Here is a 27,011-nt window from a genome sequence, read left to right on the forward strand (position 1 = left end):
ATTATTTATTTTATTTTTTTTCTTGCTTCTTGATTTGTATAGCTCATGCTTCATGCAGCATATTCCTCAACCAGTTTGTGCAATGTAGCATTCTTAGATGATGGTTCTATTATTTAATAATTTTGGATGTTGTGACCAGTTATGCTAAAATGAGCAGTTAGCATGAGCAATGACATCTAATTTAAATTTTATTGAGTATTTGTGGCATTTCAATCAGCTTAATTTTTTCTTTAGTATCATATATGATCAATAGTAGACATCACATTTGTTTCAAAGGCACTATTATTACCAACGCTAGATTGCTTTATATCTGTTTTACTTTTATAACATAAGTTCTGGTATATTTCAAAAATTATGGGGGAGACCTCTTTTATATCAGTCTGTCTTAAAAAGGTTTAAATAGGGTTAAGATTTTAGAGTCATCGAATGGAATGGGACTCTGCCTATAATGGATTTTCTAATAGTATTAACAAGCTAAGTGGTTGGTCAGGAGATTTAATGTGGTAATAATAAGCTAATTGTTTGATCAAGAAGCACATGTGATTTATCTGATATAGGAGTCATAGACTTCATTCTATCCCTATAGTTATTAGTACTCTTATGTAGTAGTTAGGAAGAGCTATAGCTCTGAATGAGACCCAATGTGATATTTTTCACGAGATGTGACTCGACACATATCTCTGAAGGGGCTCACCTATATGAGAGCATCCGTACATGACCGTGGATATGAGATGTAGACTATTTCTAGTAACTCTCATGAAAAATCAAGATACATATGTAGGGCCATTAATATACAGACTAGCAATGAAGAAACTCTGTACTATATGTGTGGTAGTTAAAGTCTGGATCAAAAAATCATAGTTCAAAATCTAGTTCACTCCATTTTCTTTAGATAGAAACTACTCACACTAAGTAAGGTTAAATCACCTTATCCATTGCATAGTATAAGCACCCAGAAATTTATGTTATTTTATTTTATAATTTTTTGAAAAAAAAATGAGTTTTATGGGGATTGTTGAAGAGAATTAAAAAAAATTCAAAATTTTATTTAATCTTATTTTTAAATTTTATTTTTTAAATATTTTAATCTCTTTATTATCATGATTTTAATTTCTGACTGTTGGGCTCCTAATTACCAACGATCATGTGCATTTAATTTTATTTTTATTTTTTGACTGTTGGATTCTGCATTAAAGATTTTGACCGTTGGACTACTTATTAAAGTTCTTAATGGATCAATAAAAATCTCAACGATCATAAACAGTGATAACGGTCATATTGGTTGGCTATAAAAAGAATCTTTTGGGACTAATCCTATAAACTATCCAAGAACATTCTAATCTTCTTTCTCCAATGATTTTCTCTCTTCAATTATAATATTTCTTCTTCTTTTCATCTTTCTGGATGTTGAAAGAGTCTTTATCAATTTCTTTCGTGATCGTGCTTGCAGCCAGAGGATTCCGATCATATCTTAGGATGGTTTTTCTAGAATATTTTTGCACAAGGGATGAAAATACACTTAGGACAGTATCCAATATGCTTCCAAATTTATTTTTTTTATTTTTAAATTTTTTATAATTTTTTTATAATTTATAATCAAAATTCTTATTAATCTTTTTAAATCACATCTACTTTTAAATATTGTTCCAACGGCCTTTCTTTTAGACAAAGCTTCCCTCAATGGGTCGTATCGGCCAAGACATGGAAGTTGGGAGCCCCTCGCAGGGAAGGCGGCTCCTAAGGCAACCTGCAACAGTCTATTTCCATGCAGTGGCAACGACAATAAAAATCTAAAATTTGAAAGGCAAATGGCTGAGCTAAAATCAAGGTGAAATAAATTTGAGCTTATACATGAAACATGAATGTAATCAAGGCTTGGTTCCAGATAAGTTCAAGATAGTTGAAATTTGAATCAGCATTAAACTAATTTAATAACTAAATTTAGAAACTGAATGTACCAAAATTTATTATTTTCAATGAATGTTCCTCAATGGCTATCTCCTGTAGGGAAGATAATTATATCATTAAATAATCACTTATTAATGTATGACTAAAATTTATTATGTATCATAATGATTTAAGATACTTTGGCTGTCTCTAGGCCTATGATGTCTCAAAATCTTATATTATAAATAAATTATTGACTCATTCTAATGTTAATAAAATGAAATGAACAAATTAATCAGGTAATGTGAAAATCAAACATACTATTACAAAAAATTTATATTATCTCTATTACAAATCGATCAATTAAATTTTTTAAGATAAATTATTATTGATAATTTAGTATTAATAATCAAAGGGGTTCATCTTGTCTTCAATGTAGCGGTCGTCCGGTGCACCGTTGGAATAGTGCGATTTTCGATGGCATGGTTCCGATGCAGTAGCATCAAGTAGAAGGCACGACCCATGCCGTCTTAACAGAAGGCCGTGGAACATCCAAACTCAACCGGATCCACAGGATGGTGAAGACCATAAATACATTATGGTATTATCTTCTTGCAATTTATTACATTCTATTATGATAATTGTTGCAGCCTTTCTCTAGTGGGTAGTCGGTAATCGGTCTGGAGCCGATTAGGAGCCGCACCTGTTATTTGGCGGCGGGAGCGCCGAAAGATAATACGTCGTCGTTGGAGAAAGGACACACAGTCAAGGCCATGATTAAGGACGATAAGGCTGATGAGAGAGAGATAATGCTGGGTCCCACTCAATGCGGAGAAGAAGAATTTGCAAAATAAGTCTCACTGGAGATGGCTCCAGCGAGGACTCTACGATGCTCAAGTCAGTGAGGTGGCTAGAGAGAGAAGAATAACAGAGTCTCTAGTTGCAAAATAGTGTATGTATGTATACTGGAGGGATCCTCGCTTATCTCATTTATACAGAAAGCAAAATGAATAGCGAGAGGATAAGTGATCATATCGATCATGTTCTATCATATGGTGCCATATGGTGCCGCATGAGCATCTTTAAATGCTGACGGTGAGCATGTCTTCTATTCGACTCACTCGTGGCAACGGATGCTACCGGATATGGGTTATAATAAATGATCTTGTGGGTGCATTTAATAAAATCATAATATCCCATCGCGGTGCGCAGCTAGCCAACCAGAGTATGACGTCTGAGTGATATAATCTTGATGTGGCCTGTCAGAATTGTATGATGGTCATGTTCGGCATTCAACTAGTCGATAGAGTTCCATATAGTCAGAGTCGGTAAGATGAGGCCATTGAAGGGTGACACCCTACCATCGACTGTCATCAGTCGTAGGCCAAATATGAAGTCGATTGCATGCTGCGTATTACTCGACATAGTGGACCATAAGTGGCATGTAAATACTAGTCGGGCTGGTGCCGACCAGAGGTGAGCAGTCTTTAGTCGGTTGGGTGTCCACGTTGGTGCCCGACATCGACCATACTGAACGGGACTTGTGAATCCGAGCCGGGCTGGATGGCGGTGGCTTAGTCGGTGTAGCTTTCTTAGTCAGCTCAAAGACTAGAAGGCTTGGTAGTCGGCTAAGTGACAGAGATCTACCCCAACATTTGCCCTCCAACTCCTGAGTCTGACTTTGTGGTTAGTCGAATGAATGGAGTTTGTCTTCGGACAGATCCAAGTTGCTTTAGCAAACTTCCACTCGGTTGTCGCTTCGTGTGGTGGATCATCGTCTTATCTTTTTGTAGAACGTGCGGCGGCACCGTCCCATCACAGATCGCATGGCAATAAATGTCGTGGAGCTCGAGATGATCTTCCATATTAATGATAGGAGATCGGCTAGTAGGGTAATAATGAGCATGCGTACTCGAGTTATCTGTGTGTCGGCCGCTCATTGGTCCAATCTGTGATCATGTGAATTGAGAATACACAGTAAGATCTGAATGGTGGTGCACTGAATGAATGTCGAGATGATCGACTAAGATTACCGCCACAAGTCATGATCTTCGAGTTAGACATGGTACTCGGTGTCGATCCTGACCGTCGAAGGAACATATAAATAGGGCTTGATCCCCTCCCATTTTTGGTTTCATTGTTTCCGCTCCACCTCAGGTCCATCCCACTCCTTTCTTAGCAGAGATTTTAGCTACCAGTGAGTCATCTCCTCCGACGTCGGTCTTTCATCGCTGTTGTCATCATTACCGTTGGTCCCCTTTTCTTTCTTAAAGGTTTCTTTCTTGATCCTTCTCTCCTCTTTTTGATCTTTTCTTGTTCTCCCTTTTTATGGCTTCTACTGATAGAGGGTTCAGAGATAAGAATCTGATCGATGATCGAAGTTCTCAGGCTCCAGCCACCCAAAAGGTGATCGAAAAGATTATCGGGATGAGCTCGATGAGGCATCTTCTCGACAGGGTCAGTCAGACCCAGACAAGTCGGATGAACAACCGACTATCGAGAACACCTATGAACCTCTTACAGAGAGGTCCAAATTGACTGAGTTGGTCGTTGACCAACTAGAAGGACATTATCACATCCCTAGTCGGTATCGATTGATGGCACCCAATGAAGGAGGTCGGGTTGTTCATCCTCCTGATGGCTATATTGCCATCTATGAGGAGTTCCTTCGATCAGAACTTCGATTTTTTCTCTATTCTTTTTTTGCCAATATCCTTGACCTCTATGAGGTCGTTCCTGCTTAACTCGCTCCCAACTCCATCCATATTCTGGCTTGTTTTGTCATTCTTTGTCATCTTCTTCAGGTTCAGCCCCGAGTTTCTTTGTTTCAGATCATTTTTGTATTGAAGAAACATTCCTGAGAGTAGGGATGGTGGTTCTTCTATCCTCGGCCCCGTCAATTGCTTTTCAAAAAGCTTTCCTCTTTTATTCACGGGTGGAAGAGCAAGTTTTCTACATCGCCGCCGACCATCCGTGGGGCTTTGACTGGACCTGGACAACTCCTAATCTTTTTCCAAATATAAATGACAAAATCATGGAGGAAGATCGGGAGACATATGAGAAGTTGTTCAAGGTCCAGGTCCCCGCACATCAGGAGCTGCTCAAGGAGCAGTCCCTTTACGACATTGAGATCAACCTGACTAGTCATCTCGATAGTCTTCTTTTCTGTAGATTTTTTGTAGTTTCTACTTTACTCATAGACTGATTCTCTTCTCTTTTTATCATATTGATACAGGCATATGCATTACGACGGGATCTCTGAAGGAGGCGGTCTGAAAGAAGAAGACCAGGGCAGCATCCGGACCTAACAGTCCATCTTGACCACCAAAGAAGTCGAGAGAGGAGTCTCCTTCTCAGGTATCGAGAAGTATGCAGCCGCCATCGCTAGGGGTGGCAATCGGGTCAGGTCAGATCGGATATAGGTCGGGTCAGATATGGGTCGGGTCAGAAAATATCAAATCTGAACCCGACATGTTTATTAAACAGGTCAAATTTTCAAATCTGAACATGATCCATTTAATAAACAGGTCATCCGATCTAATCCATTTAACCTGTTTATTAAATAGTTAACCTGTTTATCTGACCCGATCCAACCCGTTTAACCCGTTTATCATTTAACCTATTTAATAAACAGCTAACCTGTTTACCTGACCTGACCCAACCCGTTTAACCTGTTTAGATACAGAGATAATCAAAATTAACATAGATACAGAGTGAGACAGAAAATTATATGCGCATGCAGACAGGCGAAGATCACAAAATCTAGATAATTAACAGAAATAGGGAAGCTAATTAATCTTCCATACCTGGACCATTACATACATCAATTAACTGGTATTTGCAAACATTAAATGAACAAAAATTTGGGCAACTTGATTTCTGCAAAACTGTTTGTCCTGAGACTTACATCAACAAGAATGAGAATAATTACAATAAGAATAATATCTAGATCAAAGAATGTCTATATCCATCATCCATTGTTAAGAGGGGAAAACTAATAATAATGAGCAATCAACTTACTGCCAATGAGCAAAGATCAGATCACACAAACCTCCCAGGAACCCTAACATAAATTCAAGAAAAAAATCAGTAAATCGATTGCATAAATGAGACAATACATAAATGACTATGAAATCCCAAATAATAGATCAGATCACTATGAAATCCCAAAAATCTTAATGTAAATCCAAGAAAAAAAAATTCAGATCTAGATCGAACACCAACCCCAGAGATCGGAGGGGAACACCAACCCCAGAGATCGGAGCAAAAATCCTCACGATTCCTTCGAGTTTGCCATCATCGTGATGTCGGATGTCATGATGACTAAAGAGTAAAGATGGAGGCCAGATCCTGACTGGCGCTCCCATGATGAGGGGAGATCGGGGAGGAGCACCATCTAAGGGAGAAGGTTGAGGAGGAGGAGGGAAATACCTGAACTTTCTCTGAGCTTCCTTCAGCACGACTGTGAATGGAGAGGAGTCGGTAGTAGATGGCCACCTATTGCCGACGGTGGGAAAGACAGTGGAGGATCGTTGGTCGAGAGGAGGGATGGAATGGAAACCCTAGAGGAGGGAAGGGGAATAGATGCGAGCGGCGAGCCTGAGATAGGAAGCGACGTTTCATCCGATCGAATGAAAGAATATAACCTGATAACACTTCAGAATTAAGCCAGTTAAGGAGTTAGGACCTTAAGATTATAAATAACGGGTTAAATGGGTTATAACCCGACCCGACCCGATCCGATTCAACCCATTTATTAAACGGATTAAACGGGTCAGTAACCTAAAATCTGAATCCGATCCGATTATTAAATGGGTTAAACAGGTCGATCCATTTATGACCCAAATCTATTTAATCTAAATCTAAACCTGTTTAACACGGATCTAATGCGGGTCGAGTTGGCGGGTCGGATCGATTTTTGCCACTCCTAGCCATCACCGCCCTAAGCACCATCGCCCTGAGTTCTGTCGAAGGACTCATCTCCACCACCTTCCATCAAAGTTGTCACGATTGCAGCTTCTCCCTCGATCGACAATGATATGGTGGTCATCAAAGCATTGGCAAGATCGGTGAAAGCGGTCCAAGCCCTTCCGATCCAAGTCGGGTCCGAAGAAAGTCAGGCAGCTAGCCAGGAAGCTACCGACAAGAGTATCGATAAGGGTAAGGTACCGATGCTCCCCCATTTCACTACAGACTATGGTCCAAACATGCCTTCGAGGGAGCCGACAGTCGTGATCAGGATGCATTTCAAAGCTACTGATTAGGTGCTTCAAGACCATCGACTTGCTGGGGAGTTGGCGAGAATGGTCATGCTTCCTGCGGACTGAAAAGTCAGGAAGGCACACCCAATCTCGGAGATCCAGTCGGGTGCTTACATGTCATTGATCGGGGTAAGTGTCCAACCTTCCCTTTTTTGACTTCTTTTTGAATTATTTTTGATCGAGTAAATGACTTAGCCAATTTTTTTTTATTTTGCAGATGATCCATGACATTATTGTGTTGTCAGAAGGGTTGATCAAGTCTGCTCAGGTCAACCATGACTTGGAGGATTAGGCCCAGACCACTTGTGCATGGGCCGAGGTCTTCGACGAGCTCTTTCGAGCCATCAAGGAGTGAGAGAGGAAGAACAGAGAGAAGATATCTCTACTGGAGGCCGAGTTGGTGAATTCGACGATCCAGCAGAAGAAAGAGGAGGAGGAGTTTGAGAGGCTAAAAGTTGACTATCAGAAGGAGATGGAGTCAGCTAAGAGCACCCTCACCGAAGAGAAGAAAAGGGTGCTAAAGGCTGAAAGGGCTGCCAAAGAGGCCAAGAAGACCATCATTGAACTTCAAGAAAAATTGACAGTGGTAGAAACTTGAGCTCAGAAAGTTGCTTCTTGGGCACCGGCCAAGTTTCATGATTCCAAAGAGTACGAGGATGAGCTCGCTGATGCCGGTGCGGATGCGTTCCAGCTCAAGTTCGTGGAATGCAAGAAGCAAGTTTGTCGCCTCGTGTCCAAGGTAGACTTGAGCTCCCTACAACTCAATAAGGAATCAGATGAGTCGGGTGATGAGGAAGCAGAGGCTGAGGAGGACCATCTCCAACCAACTTCTTGAATTCCTTTTGTATGCTTTTCGATTTTCAGCCATATACCTTCTCTTTATTTTGTAATGAACTCCTCCGAAATGATATGAAATCTTCTTTTCTTTAATTTGTGAATTATCTGAGTTGATCCTTATGCATGCTTTCCTTCTTCTCTTTCTTAGTGTCTTTCCATAAAATTGACTAAATAATGAAGTCGGTAATAATGCAATGCAGTTAGTTGGAAATGGTAAACCAATTAAGCCACAACCGAACTAATAAAATCTTCTGAGTCTTGTAATCGGTAATAAAATAAAATAGCAACAAACTGAGTGGGTCGTAGCCGAATTAACGAGCTTGAGAAAATTCTCTTAAGTTAGGTAGTCGGCTTTTGTAGGCGAACTCGGCTTGAGCAAAGTCATAGTTGTAGATCGTTCGCGGTAGATTGTCCCATTAGGTAGGAACTTATAGGAGGTTTTAGGATCAGTAGATCCTTGGCTAGGCAGTGTTGAGCCGACTTTTCATAATTTATTTTCATCGGATCGTATGACGAACTACAACCCATATGCTCATGGCCCTTGGGCCATTGCGAGTATGGTGGTGGTTGTTGGATCATGCGGCTTCGATAATTGGGTACTAGCCGATTAACGCAATGATTTTGCCTAGGTCTCGCATTCAACTTGGTGCCGCAACTTTCGATAGGCATTTTTACAGTTGAGGGACCCATCCATTGTTAGGAATAGGCCCACTCCCAGCTTCGTTAGTCGGATATCAGCCGACTAGCATTTCGTCGGGTACAAGCCAACAAGGGAGTGGTTGTGTTGCAATTTTTCGAGAATTCGAACTATAAGACAGAATTTGTAGAAAGAAATATCTTTTTTTTGGTGAAGGTATTTTTATCTTATTGATAGTACATTCATAGGTTTTCGATATTCTAGATTTGAGAGATCTTGGTGCCATCTAGATTCTCAATTTTGTAGGCCCTAATCGCAGGACTGTCGAGATTCTATAGGGACCTTCTCAATTTGGAGATAGTTTTTCTTACTTAGTGGGCTTAAAAATTTTTGCTCTTCTGAGGACTAAGTCCCCAAGTTGGAAGATTTTTAGTTTGACTTGGGAGTTGTAATATCGTGCGATCCTTTGTTGGTAGGGGATAATTCTCAATCGAGCTCGTTTCTGAGTTTCCTCGAGTAAATCTAGGTCTGCTCATCTTTTGTCCGAATTAGTTGATTTGTCATAGTGTTTTACTCGAGTTGAAGGTAAGTCGATTTCAATTGAAATTATGATTTTAATTTCAAATGCCAACTTGAATAGAGTTTCTTCGATCGAAATTCGAAGAGTTGTTCGGTAAGACCACAGGACACTGTGAAGCTCGTCAGCCCAGCTTCCTTTAACTTGATCGATTCTAGTCTTCAGACCTTGAAGAATCATCTTGTTAGTCACCTTAGCCTCCCCATTGGATTGAGGATGTCCGACCAAAGTGAGCATATGGATAATATGATGCTTCACATAGAACTCTTCGAACTTGGTATTGTTGAAGTGTTGGCTATTGTCGGTGATAATTATTCGAGGCAGATCAAATCGACAGATGATAGATTTTTATAGAAAATTGATAGTCTTCTGCTCCGTTATCTGTGCCAGTGGTTCAGCTTCTATCTACTTAGTGAAGTAGTCGATGGCTACAATGAAAAATCTTCTTTGTTCGCTGGCAGGCAAGAACGGATCGAGTAAGTCGACACCCCACTGGTCAAATGGTCAGGGTGTCGAAATGGCCGTGAGGTGGCTGGATGGAAGCTTCTGGATATTGACAAACCTTTAATATTGGTCACATTTCTACACCAGGTCATAGACATCTTTCTGCATAGTCGGTCAGTAATATCTTTGTCAGAGAATTTTGTAGGACAGTGATTTGCCCCTCAAGTGATTACCGCAAATACTTTTATGCATCTCTCAAAGAGTATAGTCGGCCTTGAAAGGTTGAAGACACTTGAGTAGAGGTAGAGACGCTGACTTTCTGTAGAGTTGATTGTCAATAATCATGTACCGAGTTGCCAATCTCTTGAGTCGGCATGCCTCAACAGGATCAATCGGCAAGGTTCCGTCCGATAAAAAATTGATGAACGGATCAATCCAACTCAGCTCATGTTTGACTTGGACCTGACGAATTTTTTCCTTCGAGTCGATAGTCGGGCTCTCGAGATGCTCGATAAAGATTTTTTCAAGCTTTACACAATCAGAAGCGGCGAGACGGGATAGAGAGTCGGCTCGAGCATTCTCAAAGTGAGGGATGTGAAAAATTTTGAAATGATCAAAATATGATCGTAGAGACTTAAGTTTTTGTAGATATCTGGAGAGAACAGGGTCTCGGGCCACATATTCTTCTCAAAACTATCCGACGATGAGTTGCGAGTTGGTGAATACCTGTAAGTGCTTCACATCGAGATCCTTAGCAATCTTAAGTCTAACTATTAGGGCCTCACACTTCGCTTGGTTGTTTGAAGCTTTAAAGTTGAATCGAAGAGTATATTCAATCACCATCCTGTCAATATTGGTCAAGATCAGGTCCACACCGCATCCTTGAGCATTTGAAGCTCCATCCACATGTAGAATCTATGCGGGATCTTGAGTGTCCTCCAGAGAGTTATCTTCAACTTGGTTGTTGTTGATTGGGGTGCACTCGACGATAAAGTCAGTGAGAATCTAAAATTTTATTGATGTCCACTTTGTCATTCTCTCTGAGGTGTCTGATCTGTGAGGTACAGTCCTCAGGAGAAGGTTAGTCAAAACTTTTACTGAATGGGCTTGAAAGTAGGGCCATAACTGCCGAATAGTTGTTATGATTGTGAAGACGACCTTCTCAATCCTAAAATATCTTATCTCGGCATCGCACAGCATGCGGCTTATGTAGTAAATGGATCTCTACACTTTATCTTCTTCTCAGACTAGCATCGAGCTGACGGCTTCTGAAGTGGTTGCTATATACATGAGTAATTCATCACTAGGATTGAGTTTCATCAGAAGTGGAGGAGAGCTATGGTATTGTTTTAACTCATTGAAGGATTTTTGACACTCCTTCGTCTAGGTGAAGTCTTTCATTTGCCTAAGGGTCTTCAAGAAAGAGAGGCACCGTTCCGCAGACTTGGAGATGAATCGGCTTAAAGACGCGATACGCCCCACCAATCTCCGAATGTCCTTCTAAGAATTAGGAGGCTTCATGTTGAGAACAACCTTGATCTTCTCGAGACTGGCCTCGATGCCTCTCTTTATCACCTTAAGCCAAAAAACCTTTTCGACATGATGTCGAAGGCGCACTTAGTCAGATTTAGTCTCATCTGGTGCTTCATCAGGGCGTCGAAAGCTTCAATCAGGTCACTGATATGGAGGATAGCTTTATTGCTTTTCACGAGCATGTCATCGATGTAAACCTCCATATTGCCTCAATTTGATCTTTGAAGATTTTGTTGATCAGCCTCTGATATATTGCTTCGATATTTTTGAGATCAAAGAGCATGAGTTTGTAACAGTACAGATCCTTGTCGGTGATAAATGTCATCTTCTCTTCGTCCTCAGGTGCTATCCAGATTTGATTGAATCTGAAGAAGGCATCCATGAAGCTGAGCAGCTAATGTCCCAATGTCGCATCAACTAGCTGATCTATTCGAGGGAGTAAAAAGCTATCCTTGGGATAATATTTGTTCAAATCGGTATAGTCGATGCAGATTTGCCATTTACCATTTACTTTCTTGACCATAACTACATTTGCAAGCGAATCCAGATAAGTTGCCTCATGGATGAAGTCGGCCACTAATAACTTATCAACCTCTTCATCAATGGCCTTCTGTCGCTCTGGAGCGAAGCTTCTCTTCTTTTGCTTCATCAGCTTATGGTCGGGGTCAATGTTTAGTCGGTGAATAATAACTTCTACTGGGATGCCTGGCATATATGAGGCAAACCAGGCGAAGATGTCAGTGTTTCTTCTCAGAAAATTGATCAGCTCCTCCTGCAGTTCCTTAGTGAAGATCCGACTTGAATGGTTCTAGTCGGATCTCCACCGTATAGGAAAACTGAAATAAGCTGCTTTGCAAGTTCTCTCTGACTTTCGATTTCTCTCTGATCCAGCCCATCGTCGATGAGGAGAGCTTCAGCTGATCTTTTTCCATTGAGAATGGTTAGGTAACATTGTTGGGCCAACTACTGATCTTCTCACATCTCGTCAGGTCTGTTCCTTGTCAGAAAGTGCACGAATAGATGGTAAGTTTAGATGACTGCTCGAAGCGTATTCAATCTGAACCACCCCAAGATAACGTTATAGACGGATGAGACCTGGGCTACGAGAAAGTTGAGGTGAACAGTTAATTGCCGAGATAGTTGTCCGACCGTGATGGAGAGTTCAATCTTCGCCTCCACTTTAATCGAGTCATCTGTAAACTCGACTAGAGGAATATTAACAGGTTTGAGAAGTTTAGCAGAAAGCCGTCACATTCGGGAGAAACAGTCATAAAAAATCACGTCAGTGGAACTTCTATTATCAATAAGACATCGTTTTATATCATAATTGACAATTGTCATTGATACAACTGCAGCATCATTGTGAGAAGTCTGGACTCCTCGCAAATCTACTTCGGTAAAGAAGATGTCGTTGTCGGCATGCTGGCACTTGAAAGTTCTTCCACAGTCATCTGCCCCCTGGAGTCGCGGTCCCATCAAGATCATGTTGATCACGCCTACCGTCGGTTGGACGTGAGTCTCCTCCTTGGGTTCCAGATGAGGCAGATCAGAAGGTAGCTACATAGGTTGCTCCCATGCATACTTCTCGAGATACCCCCATCTTATTAAGTTCTCGATCTTGTTCTTCAGTTGGTGGCACTCTTCTGTGTCGTATCCATGGTCACGATGAAAGGGACAGTAGTGCTTCCGATCATGAGATTTCATCTTCATTAGCGGAGGTCGACGAAGAAAGCTTTCTCTTTCTATCTCCATCAGAATCTGTGATCGAGAAATAGTCAAAGGAGTGTAGGAGTTATACCTGTCCATAAAGTTTTTGGGCTTCTGGTTTAGTCGGAAAGGTGGAGCCTCCTCGGCACGGATCCAGCTAGGCTCTCCAAAGCCGCCTTCTTTTCTTGTCTTCTTTTTCTGGTCCTTTCCCTTAAATTGGCATAGGTCAGTTGTGGCTTCCTCGATATGAATGTACTTTTGCGCATGTTCGAGGAGTTCGGCATAGGACCGAGGAAGCATCTTATCTACAGAGTAAGTGAACTTAGAGTTTTGGAGTCCCTACTTCATCGCCGTGATGGCTGTCGCCTCATCGAGGTCCTTGACCTCCAGGGTAGCAGTGTTGAAATGCGCCATAAACTTTCGCAAAGACTCTCCATCTTGCTACCAGATAGAGAAGAGGCTGTCAGTAGTTTTGGACACTCTCTAGTTTGTGCCAAAGTGTGCCATGAATAGTTGCTTAAACTTTTTAAAAGAGTTGATGCTTTCCGACTACAGCCCCGAGTACCATGCTCGTACAGTTTTTTGGAGTGTAACCGAAAAAGCAATACAGAGAAGGACCTCAGATGCCCTTTGTAAAAGTATGAGGACTTTGTAGCACTCAAGATGATCAATTGGGTTGGTGGAGCCGTCGTACAGCTCAATTTGCGGTATTTTAAACTAACTAGAAATTGGCTCGTCGAGGATCCATTTTGAGAAAGGCGGACTCGTACTGATATCGAATTCGTTGGTCAGATTTTCTGGAGACGACCTTCAACGTCCTTTCGTGACAACTGTAGCTAGGATTTTCTGGGCCTCTTTCTTATGGTGGGGGGGCTCCGAAGAGCCCAGATCTAAGGAGAAAAATGTGCCAAAAGGCTGTCTTCTCCATCCAAACAATACTCTTCGGTGGGCAAACCCCTGGAAGCTATCTGGTACCGGTCTCGAGTGGTTCAAAAACAGCATCATTTCTGGTGAAAAACCTCGCATACCATTAAAAAGGAAGTTGCTACTCTACAGCAGAAGTTTACCAAAGTAATTGCTTTGACTAATAATAAAATTGATAGATCCAATACTCGATAAAATTGAGCTTTAATAGGGAAGCTTTTGGGTCATGATTTTCCTTTTGATTTTATTCAAAAGAAAATAAAATTACAGTGAGACTTGGAAAGAGACCTTCAGGTCTCTTCCATGTCAAATGGTTTGCTACTATTTCTTTGTTCGTCGATTGAAACCAAGGAAAAAAATCTTAGAGCAGGGACCATGGTCCCTTGCGAGTCAATTGTTAGCCTTGGAAAGCTAGAGTCCTTGTTTTCAGCCTGGCCGTGACCCTATCTGATAGGTTAGGGTCTGGTTGCATCTTTCGGACCTTCTTCTTATGTGATGGGAAAGGGAGATCATCTTGAAAATAGCTTTTGTTCCACAAACTCCTCTATTTTTGGATGACTGGATAGAAACCTCATCGTGCATGGGCTATGCAAGAGTTTGTGTTCTACTGGATATCAGGAAGCCTATCTACCTAGGAGTTCGAGTAAAGATCAAGAATTCATTCTTATGGCAGCAATTCACCTATAAAAAATTGTTGGATAGCTGTTATTCATATGGACAGATAGGTCTTACAATGGAACCCTATATCTGTGCGAAGGAAATTGACCCGAATGTCAAGCCAATCTTTGATCCCTGAATTCACGTGACTCAAATATTGGTGGGTCCATTAGCCCAGGATAACAGACAGTCCCCCACTCCCATTAGTGGTAATGTTTTTTGTACCTGGACTTAATCTAAAAAGATAGTTAAACGTCTACTGACCGAGACCCAATCTATAAAGGGTATGACTTTAGAAATAGGTTCACCTTCAAAGTTTTCTTTACTGCCAACTAAGGATGCTGATGAGCTATAATTGATGGAGGTTGTGGAAGCCTCTGTAAGCCAAGGATAGGAACCTATGGAGAGTGTTGTCAAAGAAAAAAAAGAAAGCAGTCCCCTCCTAAAATTTCAAGTCTTCAAAGATCTCCTAGCTCTGATTCTCTTTCTTAAACAAAAGTCCAAATAATCGAGGAACAGCCATCAGATAATAAAGAAGAATAGAGGAAACTTGCCGTTATAAGTACCTCCAAGCAAAAAAAGTTAATGTAAAGTTAAGGAGATTTGGAAGCCTTTGCCAATCCAATCTCAATCTACTCATGGACAGGATGCAATACAATGGATGGCTCAATCATCTGCTCTTGCTGAGCCTTTAGCTAGTCCTAATGCAGACTCATCACCCAAGGAGTCTCTTTTTGAACAACTAAAGCAAAAGCTAGCAAGTGTGGATACAATATCGGAGCAAGCTAGCTCATCCCATGCTAGATCTACTGAGGAAAGCTCAGCATCTTCAATGGCCGGTGCTAAGCAAGGGTTAAAAATGGCTATTAGTGAAGTTCAATAGGAGGAGGCAGGTGCTTCCATTGTATCTCAATGAAAGTTCTATCTTGAAATTGTAGGGATGCTGCCAAGCGCCTTTTCATCAATTATATGAAAATCCTGTTTCATCGATACTGTCTAGATATCCAGTATTTTCTTGAAACTAGATTATCTTTTAATACTCTTGATCGTGTTAAAATGATTATGGGGCCACGATGGGAGGTTTATATGGTCCCTGCTGTAGGTCTCTCAAAGGAAACTATTATAACTTGGCTAAAGGATCTTGATCAAATTTCTTTCACTCACTCTGATAAACAAGTAGCCTTTGGTATTATTTCTCAACCAAATAGGACACTTTGGCTCCTGGGAGTAGTCTATGCTAGTACATATGGTCTAGAGACAAAAAAATTTTGGGCTCAGATTCTTTCTGTCCTTTTTCTCAACTAGCCCCTTGCTTCTTATTAGGGATTTTAACTGCAGATATTGTATGGAGGATAAATAAAGAGATAAATCCTTTCGTCTTGATCGTGATATTAAAGAATTTAGATCATTCATCCAAAAGATAAGACTCATTTATTTGGATTTTCAAGGGCCATCATTTACCTAGTGTAATAACATATTGGGCTTTACTAGAGTTTGAGAGTGTATTGATATGGCTCTTGCCTAAGACCTTTGGTTGGATATTTTTTCAGAACCTCTTGTTTCCCATCTTACTCATTTTATATTAGATCGTTGCCCCTTGCTTCTTTTTATAATTGAGTCTGCGCAAAGAAGGCCTATCCCCTTTAGGTTTGAAAAAATTTGGCTCTTTTGTCCAGATATTTAAGATGTTGTTCAACAAGCTTGGACTTACTCTAATGATCATTCTCTTCCTATTAAGCTTACTAAGTTGATGAATAATACTAGAATAGCTCTCCTGGAAGTGGAAGGTGGGTAACATCTTCAAACAAGGTTAAACTCTATATGACCAAATTTACAATCTTTAAATACTTGAATCCAAAGATGGAGGCCTCTCGGAGCAGCTGCACCAATATTTATTGGCTCTTCTCCGAAATTATCATCGCAACCTCCTACTCCAATAAATCCTTTAGAGGCAAAAGACCCGCACCTATTGGATCAAGGAAGGAGATGCTAACACAAAATTTTTCCACCATTCTACCATTCTGAGATGAAGAAAAAATAGAATTCATGCTCTCCATAATGACAATGTGGAGGTGGTGAAAGACCATCATGACATTTTTTCCATATTTCTGCACCATTTTATAAGTAGATGGTCAGTTGATCCGAATCTTGATATTCTTAATATCCCTATCTTGCCTTAGCTCATATATCAAGAGCAAAATGATATGCTTTGCCAATCTATTACTATGGACGAAATCAAAGAAATCATTTGGAGCTTGCACCCTAATAAGGCCTCTGGGCCAGATGGCTTTCCTGCTTTTTTTCTTTTAGCAGTTCTGGTCTATAATTAAAAAAGAGGTAATTCTTGCTATCAATTTTTTTTCCATCACAATATAATGTCCGCTTCTTGGAAAAACACTTATATTACTCTTATTTCTAAAACATCCAATCCTTGCATGGTCAATGGTTATCGTCCCATAAGTCTTTGTAATGCTATCTATAAAATTATGGCTAAAGTTTTAGCTAATCGCATGAAGTCTATCTTGCTAAATATCATTGTCTTGGAGCAAAATCCCTTTGTTTCAGATAGATGCATCTCTAAAAATATCCTTCTAGTACAAGAAATAATACATTTTCTTCGAAGGGTGCCTTAAACCAAAAGCTTAATGATGCTTTAAGTTGATATGGAGAAGGCTTTCAATAGAATTCTTTGGTCTTTTTTATTTTAAGTCATACAGCAATTTGGCTTTCATGACAACTTTATCCGATAGATTCATGTTTGTGTTGCCTCCTCTTGTTTTGCTATTCTGGTCAATGGATCTCCCACCAATTGATTTATCTCATCTAGGGGTCTAAAATAAGAATGTCATCTCTCTCCGTACTTATTTATCCTTTGTTCCCACATTTTAGTGACAGCGTTTGTAGCAGCAAAATAATATTTAACTGTAAAATATTTTACATATATAGCAGAAAAGTAATTGCATCTAAAAAATATGTAAATTTTATAGCAGCAAAAAAAATATGTCCTCTAAAATAATTTTTATTTTATAGAAGCAATTTCTTACCATAATAACATGTTTTGCATCAAGATATAAATAATGTCACTAAACTTCTAACGATGGTATCTTAGATGCTATTATTTTTTTTACCAGTACCATGCCATGATATTCTTAGCAGCAATTTTCTATAACTTTTAGCAGCAAATTCTTTTGTTGCTAAGAGTCCTTAATATTGTAGTATCTAGAGAGGCAGTAACAACTATGACCAACCAGTCAACAATGATGGGTTTGATAACCATGTAAACAGTTATGCTTCTGAAGATTTTCCTAGGGATATCCATAATCTTAATATGGCTTGTTAGAATTGTATGATGGTCATATTCAGTATTCAGCTAGTCGGCAGAGATCTATGTAGTCGGAGTTGGTAAGACAAGACCCTATGAGGGCTGACACCCTACCATCGACTGTCATAATCGGTCGTAGGCCAAATACGAAGTCAGTTGCATGCTGTGTATTGCTCGAAATAGTGAATCGTAAGTGACATGTAAATCTTAGTCGGATTGGTGCCGATCAGGGGTGAGTAATTTTTAGTCGGCTAGATGTCCACATTGGTCTCCGACATCGATCATGTCGGATGAGACTCGTGAACCTAAATTGGATTGAATGGTGATAATTTAGTTGGTGTAATTTCTTTAATCAGCTCAGAGATCAGAAGATTTGGTAGCCGGCGGAATCTACCCCAAAGAATACAACCATGGATTACCCTGCTTTGCTTTTTATTTTTTTAAATTCTTTTTAATAAGGTTGCTCCAGGCCCGTGCTGGTCGGGGTGCAACCATCAATTGCCGCAGAAGCATTATTAAATTCCATTAAAATAGGAGTACAACACCACCTTTCTTTTCCATTCGGTGCGCCAGGCTTGTGCAACGCAGAGGCGACGCGCCAGGACCCCAGCGGCAAGCCAGCGTTAGCGGACCCACCACAAAAACCAAGGTGCGCCAGGCCCGTGCAGAAGTGCAACGCAAGGTCGACACGCGAGAGGACAGCGGCAAGCCGGCTACTGTGAGCGGACCCACAACAGAAGCCGAGTTCCCATCAACAAAAGATACAAAAATTAGGAAAGCAATAAAAACCTTATCTCCCATCTCCTTCCATCTATCGACCCATCCCCGCTGCGCAATTTTGTCCGTTTGATCGCCGCTCGGGTGGGTGCTGGATGGGGACTGGATATCCGTCCCTAGCCATTCGTATTAAAGGGGAAGGACGACGGCAGAAGATTTATGAATAGTGGCTCCACCACGGTCGATTTTCTTTTGAGCATGATCCCGCGCGTGGGACCGTAGCAGAGGGAGCATCGATGGATGCGAACCATGTGGTCCATCACATGATGGATGATCGTGCACGAACAGGAGCCATATGATACATATAGTGTGTATGCTTTGATCGCCGTCCATCCTATGAGGCCCGCATCTATAGATGCACTACATCATGTAGTGTTGTACGCACACCACAGGGGATTCAAGCTCTTTTTTGCACCTCCGTAATAAATTTTTCAATATAGCCAAAATGGAAAACATATTTGAAGGATGTTCTACAATATTGTTTGTAAAATTTAGAATATATTGGAATAAGTATAATGCTAGAAAAATGCTATAATATTCCAATATGAGAAAATAACTTAAATAAAAATAATTTTATGTAGCAATAATATTGGTGATGCATATCTTTAACTATAATTATTCAAGTATTTAATTAAAATCCAACATTTACTCACATGCTCATGCTGGGTCGCTGAGGATATCAAATAGTGTTGATATTAGGAAATAAAAATGGAGCTGATCCTTCACTGTGAAACATTACTACTATTTTCTAAGTCACGAGGGAGTCTTATCATATTTTGGGAGAATAATTTGGACACTACCCATTTCTGAGAAAATGAAAGTATTTAATTGGCTATGCTCCCACAATAAAATTTTTACTACTGAAAATTTAGAAAAGAAAGACATCACAGGACCAGCATCATGTCCATTATGCCAAGCCACCCCAAAAAACTAGACCACCTGCTGCTATTCTGTGATTATTCAAAGCAAATATGGAGTATCCTAATGCAAAAATCAGGATCATCACAACTACCAGATAATATATTTGATATTTGGCGCAAACGGAGAAGTTTTTGCTTGCAAAATAAGCAGATAGAAGCACACAATACTATCATCTCAATATGTTTCTGGTGCATTTGGAAGGAGCGAAACAATCATATCTTTCGATTTTGGGCCCTAGTAGCATTTCAAGTTGCCAAGTAAATCATCTTCTTACTACAAAACTGGACTTCTCTCTCACAAAATTCGGAGATGCAAAGACTAGCAGTTGCTTTTAACTCACTCGAGCTCTAAATTTAAGTTGGCAGGCTCAGAATAGTGTTTGGAGTAGAAGAGCACAAGACAACTCCCCAGTGTGACCCCTTTGAAGAGAGGAAAACATTTTCAAATGCTAGATGGTCAGTCACAAGGAGCCCATGTTGAAGATGATATATATGCACTTTTTACACTTCTTTGACAGCTAGTATGATCAACATATGTAGCTGAAGAATATTTTGAAGGCATCTCTACCTCTCCATTCCCCCTACTCATCCATCTCTATTATGTACTAAACAATATATATACTTGATATGATAATGCAGTGGAGGAAGTACCTTACTTCTTTCATTTTCATTCAAAAAAAAAAGTATTTAATTAAAATCTGTCCACAAGGAAACTTTAAGAGAAGCCAAAAAATCGATGGATATCATAAAGTTGAATAGACTAGGATAAGGATCATTAACTGAAATCTCATCCACCTCCTTCTATCAAAAAAAACTATATTAGCCATAACTAGAGATAGTGGGTTATTGCCGACCATCCACAATTATATGATAACTAAACCATATATAAGCGGGCTATGTTTTGTATCCAACATAGAAAGTAAAGGATGGCATCCTTGTCCATGGCCGTTAAGAAAGATCCGACTATGTAGATATTCCAGGCTGGGTGAATCCGAAGGAGTCAGCTACATATTCCAAACCGGTTTTACTCAATCCAAATATCTATTTTTGCAGTAGTACAAATACTAGAAAGACCTGTATACATCATGCGTTATTACAAACTTTAGTACTCATCCCCATCTAAAGCCTGCATCATTGCAGTTTAGCAAAACGATGGATAAACAACCCGAATACTATTTGTTTACAGATAGTTTTTAGATATTTACGAAAAAATAACTATCTTAATAGAAGACAAGTCTTGGATGACAAAATTCAAAGTGTAGAAAAGAAATATATATCATTGTCTGATACACACAAAACCCACTGACAAATCGTGTAAACCAAAAAAATAATTTGTCTGATTATTTTACATTTTATAATTTCATCAACTAGACCAATTCCTCCCAATGGAGCTACCCCGACGAACCTTCTGATCCTCCAGTAATAGTCTGCAACACGGCTGCCGACGCCTTCCCCACTTCCCCGCTGCATCTATCCACTTCATTCTCCAACTCCACAAGACTCCTCCCAAATTCCCCCAACTTCTTCCTCATCCCCTCCACCGCCACCCTCACCGCCACCTCCTCCTCCTCCCTCATCCCGAACTCCGTCTCCCTCGCCATCGACCCCACCATTGCCTCCAGCTTCTCCACCGCCACCCTCATTCCATCCAGCTCTTGTATCGCAAAGAACGTCTCCTTCCTCACCATCCCAATAACCTCAACCTCCCCTTCCAACACCCCCTCACAGTTCTCCCACAGCGCATCGAACCACGCCCCAATCGACCCCATCGCCGTCGAGGCCGCCGCGGCAGCCGCCGTCGCTGCAGGAGGCACCGCCACCGCCGCCAGCACCACCGAGCAAATCAGCACCGCCGCGAACGTCGCCGCGTACGCCACGCTCCACACCTTCCTCCACGCCTTGACGCAGCCGAGCTTCTTGTCGATCTCTTCCTTCTTGCCGTGCAATGAAACCAACGTCGACCGCTGGTGCTCGCACACCGATCGGAGCTCGTCGATGAAGCTCGACGTGAAGGGATCCCCTAAAGCTCTGAAATCTCTCAACTTCTCTAAAGATTTGGAGAATTCCTTCCCATCGAAGAGTTGTATGGCGGAGTTGACGATGGATTCGGCTTCATGAGCTCTGTGGAGGCATTGTTTGAGGGCGGCGAAGAACTTGAGGGTCTCGACGCTGTTCTTGAAGAATTCTTTGACGAAGAAGAGGAGATCGGGGTTGGAGGAGATGTCATCCTTGAGGTCGAGGACGACAGCAAAGGCGTCGTGGTTGACGGCGAGGAGGCCGTCAGTGGCTTCTCTGAGGGAGTTGAAGGAGAGGGAGCGGAGGGCTGCGGCGTCGCCTGCGAGGGAGGAGAGGACGCGGCTGGTCCGGCGCTGGAGGGTCAGGTTGAAGGTTTGGATCTTGGGGTCGAGCCGGCAGGCCTCCTCGTAGTAGGCGTTCAGCTCGGAGATGTACCGCTGTTCGGTGTTGTCGTCGGTGTCGTCCATGCCATGAACGGCCGGCTTAGAGCGAAGGCATCCTCCCATAGCTATAAATTAACAATAATTTGGAGAGAATTAGTGGGATTTCTGGGCTAATTGGGGGGGATGAGGCTTTTGCTAAGGTTTACTTCAAACTTGAGGATAGAGTGATGTAGTTTGGTGACTGAATCGATGAGGGGATTGAGAGCTTTATGTAGATAGAGAGGGGGACTTTGTGGAAATCATTTTGGGGTTGTTTGCACGCAGAAGGAATCGGAGAGGGCTGCATGGTAAAGCGTGTCCGACAAGTGTCTCCCAGCGGTAAGCAGGTCATCTTGCCAAAGGAAATTGGGTACAAGATGCTCTACAAGGTTGTTTGTACAACCTCGTAGATGTGACGAAACGTGTTAGCGAGGAGAGCGGGTAGCGAAGTTTGTGTGTACGTGGCGTAGAAATAAGGGGATTGGAAAATTATGATATTTGAATTTGTTTGAGTTGACATGGGTCTTCACCGTTTGCTCTCTCTAATTTCCGTGACGACGCAAGCGGTCCTCCTTGGCCGTCAAGGAGTTAATGGCAATTATGGGGGAAGTTTCCGCGTCCTGGTTCCGTGGAATCTGGATGAAAGCCATAAAAGAAAAAGGTATTGCCTCGACCCCACCTACGGAGACCAACCTAAGTCTCGGTCCAGGTGGATAAGGCGCAATCGGAAATAAAAGGCCAGTAGAGTGACACGTGGACCAAATTAGCTGAAATAACTTTTTTTTTTTTTTTTTCCTCCACCGGAATTTGAAATGTAATAAAAGGTGATACCTACCAACCTTGAATTCGGTGATTTAAAATTCTAAAATTTAAAAGAGTGGTTAGAGATGATTGGTGGAAAATACTATTGGGCCACGTGACACGATTGATTGAGGTTTTAGTTTTCATGCCTTGATCTTTTATAAAAAATCTGTGTTTTCAAACCCGAATCTGTGTTTTCAAACCCGTTTTCACTCCCCACTTAATCACAAGTTTTCTTGAGACGACCTTCAACGTCCTTTCGTGACAACTGTAGCTACGATTTTCTGGGCCTCTTTCTTGTGGTGGGGGCCTCCGAAGAGCCCAGATCTAAGGGGAAAAATGTGCCAAAAGGCTGTCTTCTCCATCCAAACAATACTCTTCGATGGGCAAACCCCTGGAAGCTATCTGGTACCGGTCTCGAATGGTTCAAAAACCGCATCATTTCTGGTGAAAAACATCGCATACTATTAAAAAGGAAGTTGCTACTCTACAGCAGAAGTTTACCAAAGTAATTGCTTTGACTAATAATAAAATTGATAGATCCAACACTCGATAAAATCGAGCTTTAATAGGGAAGCTTTTGGGTCATGATTTTTTTTTTGATTTTATTCAAAAGAAAATGAAATTACAGTGAAACTTGGAAAGAGACCTTCAGATCTCTTCCATGTCGAATGGTTTGCTACTATTTCTCTGTTCGTCGATTGAAACTAAGGAAACAAATCTTAGAGCAGGGACCATGATCCCTTGCGAGTCAATTGTTAGCCTTGGAAAGCTGGAGTCCTTGTTTCCAACCTGGCCATGACCCTATCCGATAGGTTAGGGTCTGGTTGCATCTTCTGGACCTTCTTCTTATGTGATGGGAAAGGGAGATCATCTTGAAAATAGCTTTTGTTCCACGAACTCCTTTATTTTTGGATGAATGGATAGAAACCTCATCGTGCATGGGCTATACAAGAGTTTGTATTCTACTAGATATCATGAAGCCTATCTACCTAGGAGTTCGAGTAAAGATCAAGAATTCATTCTTATGGCAGCAATTCACCTATAAAAAATTATCAGATAGCTGTTATTCATTGGACAGATAGGTCTTACAATGGAACCCTGTATCTGTGCGAAGGAAATTGACCCGAATGTCAAGCCAATCTTTGATCCCTCAATTCACGTGACTCGAATACTGATGGGTCCATTAGCCCAAGATAACAGACAGTCCCCCACTCCCATTAGTGGTAATGTTTTTTATACCTGGACTTAATCTAAAAAGATAGTTAAACGTCTACTGGCTAAGACCCAATCTATAAAGGGTATGACTTTAGAAATAGGTTCACTTTCAAAGTTTTCTTTACTGCCAACTGAGAATGTTGATGAGCTATAATTGATGGAGGTTGTGGAAGCCTCTATAAGCCAAGGATAGGAACCTATGGAGCGTGTTGTCAAAGAAAAAAAGAAAGCAATCCCCTCCTAAAGTTTCAAGTCTTCAAAGATCTCCTAGCTTTGATTCTCTTTCTTAGATGAAAGTCCAAATAATCGAGGAACAGCCGTCAGATAGTAAAGAAGAATAGAGGAAAGTTGCCGTTATAAGTACCTCCAAGCAAAAAAAATCAATGTAAAGTTAAGGAGATTTGGAAGCCTTTGCCAATCCAATCTCAATCTACTCATGGATAGGATGCAATGCAATGGATGGCTCAATCATCTGCTACTGCTGAGCCTTTAGCTGATCCTAATGCAGACTCATCACCCAAGGAGTCTCTTTTTGAACAACTAAAGCAAAAGCTAGCAAGTGTGGATACAATATCGGAGCAAGCTAGCTCATCCCATGCTAGATCTACTGAGGAAAGCTCAGCATCTTCAATGGCTGGTGCTGAGCAAGGGTTAAAAATGGCTATTAGTGAAGTTCAGTAGGAGGAGGCAAGTGCTTCCATTGTATCTCAATGAAAGTTCTATCTTGAAATTGTAGGGATGCTGCCAAGCGCCTCTTCATCAATTATATAAAAATCCTGTTTCATCGATACTGTCTAGATATCCAGTGTTTTCTTGAAACTAGATTATCTTTTAATACTCTTGAGCGTGTTAAAATGATTATGGGGCCACGATGGGAGGTCTATATGGTCCCTGCTGTAAGTCTCTCAAGGGAAACTATTATAACTTGGCTAAAGGATTTTGATCAAATTTCTTTCACTCACTCTGATAAACAAGTAGCCTTTAGTATTATTTCTCAACCAAATAGGACACCTTGGCTCCTGGGAGCAGTCTATGCTAGTACATATGGTCTAGAGACGAGAAAATTTTGGGCTCAGATTCTTTCTGTCCTTTTTCTCAACTAGCTCCTTGCTTCTTGTTGGGGATTTTAACTGTAGATATTATATGGAGGATAAATAAAGAGATAAACCCTTTCGTCTTGATCGTGATATTAAAGAATTTAGATCATTCATTCAAAAGATAAGACTCATTTATTTGGATTTTCAAGGGCCATCATTTACCTAGTGTAACAACATATTGGGCTTTACTAGAGTTTGAGAGTGTATTGATATGGCTCTTGCCTCAGACCTTTGGTTGGATACTTTTTCAGAATCTCTTGTTTCCCATCTTACTCATTTTATATCAGATCGTTGTCCCTTGCTTCTTTCTATAACTGAGTCTGCGCAAAGAAGGCCTATCCCCTTTAGGTTTGAAAAAATTTGGCTCTTTTGTCCAGATATTTAAGATGTTGTTCAACAAGCTTGGACTTACTCTAATGATCATTCTCTTCCTATTAAGCTTACTAAGTTGATGAATAATACTAGAATAGCTCTCATGGAAGTGGAAGGTGGGTAACATCTTCAAACAAGGTTAAACTCTATATGACCAAATTTACAATCTTTAAATACTTGAATCCAAAGATGGAGGCCTCTCGGAGCAACTGCACCAATATTTATTGGCTCTTCTCCGAAATTATCATCGCAACCTCCTACTCCATGAAATCTTTTAGAGGCAAAAGATCCGCACCTATTGGATCAAGGAAGGAGATGCTAACACAAAATTTTTCCACCATTCTACCATTCTGAGATGAAGGAAAAATAGAATTCATGCTCTCCATAATGACAATATGGAGATGGTGAAAGACCATCATGACATTTTTTTCATATTTCTGCACCATTTTATAAGTAGATGGTCAGTTGATCCGAATCTTGATATTCTTAATATCCCTATCTTGCCTTAGCTCATATATCAAGAGCAAAATGATTTGCTTTGCCAATCTATTACTATGGACGAAATCAAAGAAATCATTTGGAGCTTGCACCCTAATAAGACCTCTGGGCCAGATGGCTTTCCTGCTTTTTTTCTTTTAGCAATTCTGATCTATAATTAAAAAAGAGGTAATTCTTGCCATCAATTTTTTTTCCATCACAATATGATGTCCACTTTTTGGAAAAACACTTATATTACTCTTATTTCTAAAACATCCAATCCTTGCATGGTCAATGGTTATCGTCCCATAAGTCTTTGTAATGCTATCTATAAATTATGGCTAAAATTTTAGCTAATCGCATGAAGTCTATCTTGCTAAATATCATTGTCTTGGAGCAAAATGCCTTTGTTTCAGATAGATGCATCTCTAAAAATATCCTTCTAGTGCAAGATATAATGCATTTTCTTCAAAGGGTGTCTTGAACCAAAAGCTTAATGATGCTTAAAGTTGATATGGAGAAGGTTTTCGATAGGATTCATTGGTCTTTTCTATTTTAAGTCATACAGCAATTTGGCTTTCATGACAACTTTATCCGACGGATTCATGTTTGTGTTGCCTCCTCTTGTTTTGCTATTCTGGTCAATGGATCTCCCATCAATTGATTTATCTCATCTAGAGGTTTAAAACAAGGATGTCGTCTCTCTCCATACTTATTTATCCTTTGTTTCCACATTTTTTTCAAAATTTTTATGCTATAATGTCCAAAATAATATGCTGAAAGCTTTTAAAGTCAGAGGAGGCCTATTAATCCTGACATCATCCTTGCAAATGATCGTATGCTTTTTTCTAGAGCCTCTATTCATGATGCAATATGTCTTTAAAGTTATTATGGAATCCTATTGCATGCTGTCAGATCAAGCTGTCAACTTTTCCAAATCTCACATCTAGGCCTAAAACCCCTTCCAGTACGAAAAACAATATTTAATATCTGTAACCTTTTTTGAGTGGGTCAAAAGGAATGCGTTTAGAATTATCTTGGTGTGCCGGTTGCGAGTAGCTCTCTTGTTCCATCTAATTTTAATTTCCTTATGGATAAAATCTCTGGAAAAAGAGCTGGGTGGAA

At 40.6% G+C, this 27,011-nt stretch overlaps 1 protein-coding gene across 1 annotated transcript; it reads right to left on the minus strand.

The window, feature by feature from the left end:
- Positions 1–20,725: 20,725 nt before the first annotated feature.
- Positions 20,726–22,190, minus strand: LOC140858130 (UPF0496 protein 1-like). The gene has a single exon (XM_073257804.1). The coding sequence runs from the start codon at positions 22,003–22,005 to the stop codon at positions 20,875–20,877; it is 1,131 nt and encodes a 376-aa protein (XP_073113905.1). The 5' UTR covers positions 22,006–22,190; the 3' UTR covers positions 20,726–20,874.
- Between the last annotated feature and the right edge of the window lie 4,821 nt (positions 22,191–27,011).

The sequence above is a fragment of the Elaeis guineensis genome, chromosome 5, assembly GCF_000442705.2.
Source record: "Elaeis guineensis isolate ETL-2024a chromosome 5, EG11, whole genome shotgun sequence".
NCBI classification, from domain to species: Eukaryota; Viridiplantae; Streptophyta; class Magnoliopsida; order Arecales; family Arecaceae; genus Elaeis; species Elaeis guineensis.

Excerpts from the sequence above, each read along its gene's own strand:
- LOC140858130 (XM_073257804.1), bottom strand. The coding sequence starts at position 22,005 with ATGGGAGGATGCCTTCGCTCTAAGCCGGCCGTTCATGGCATGGACGAC.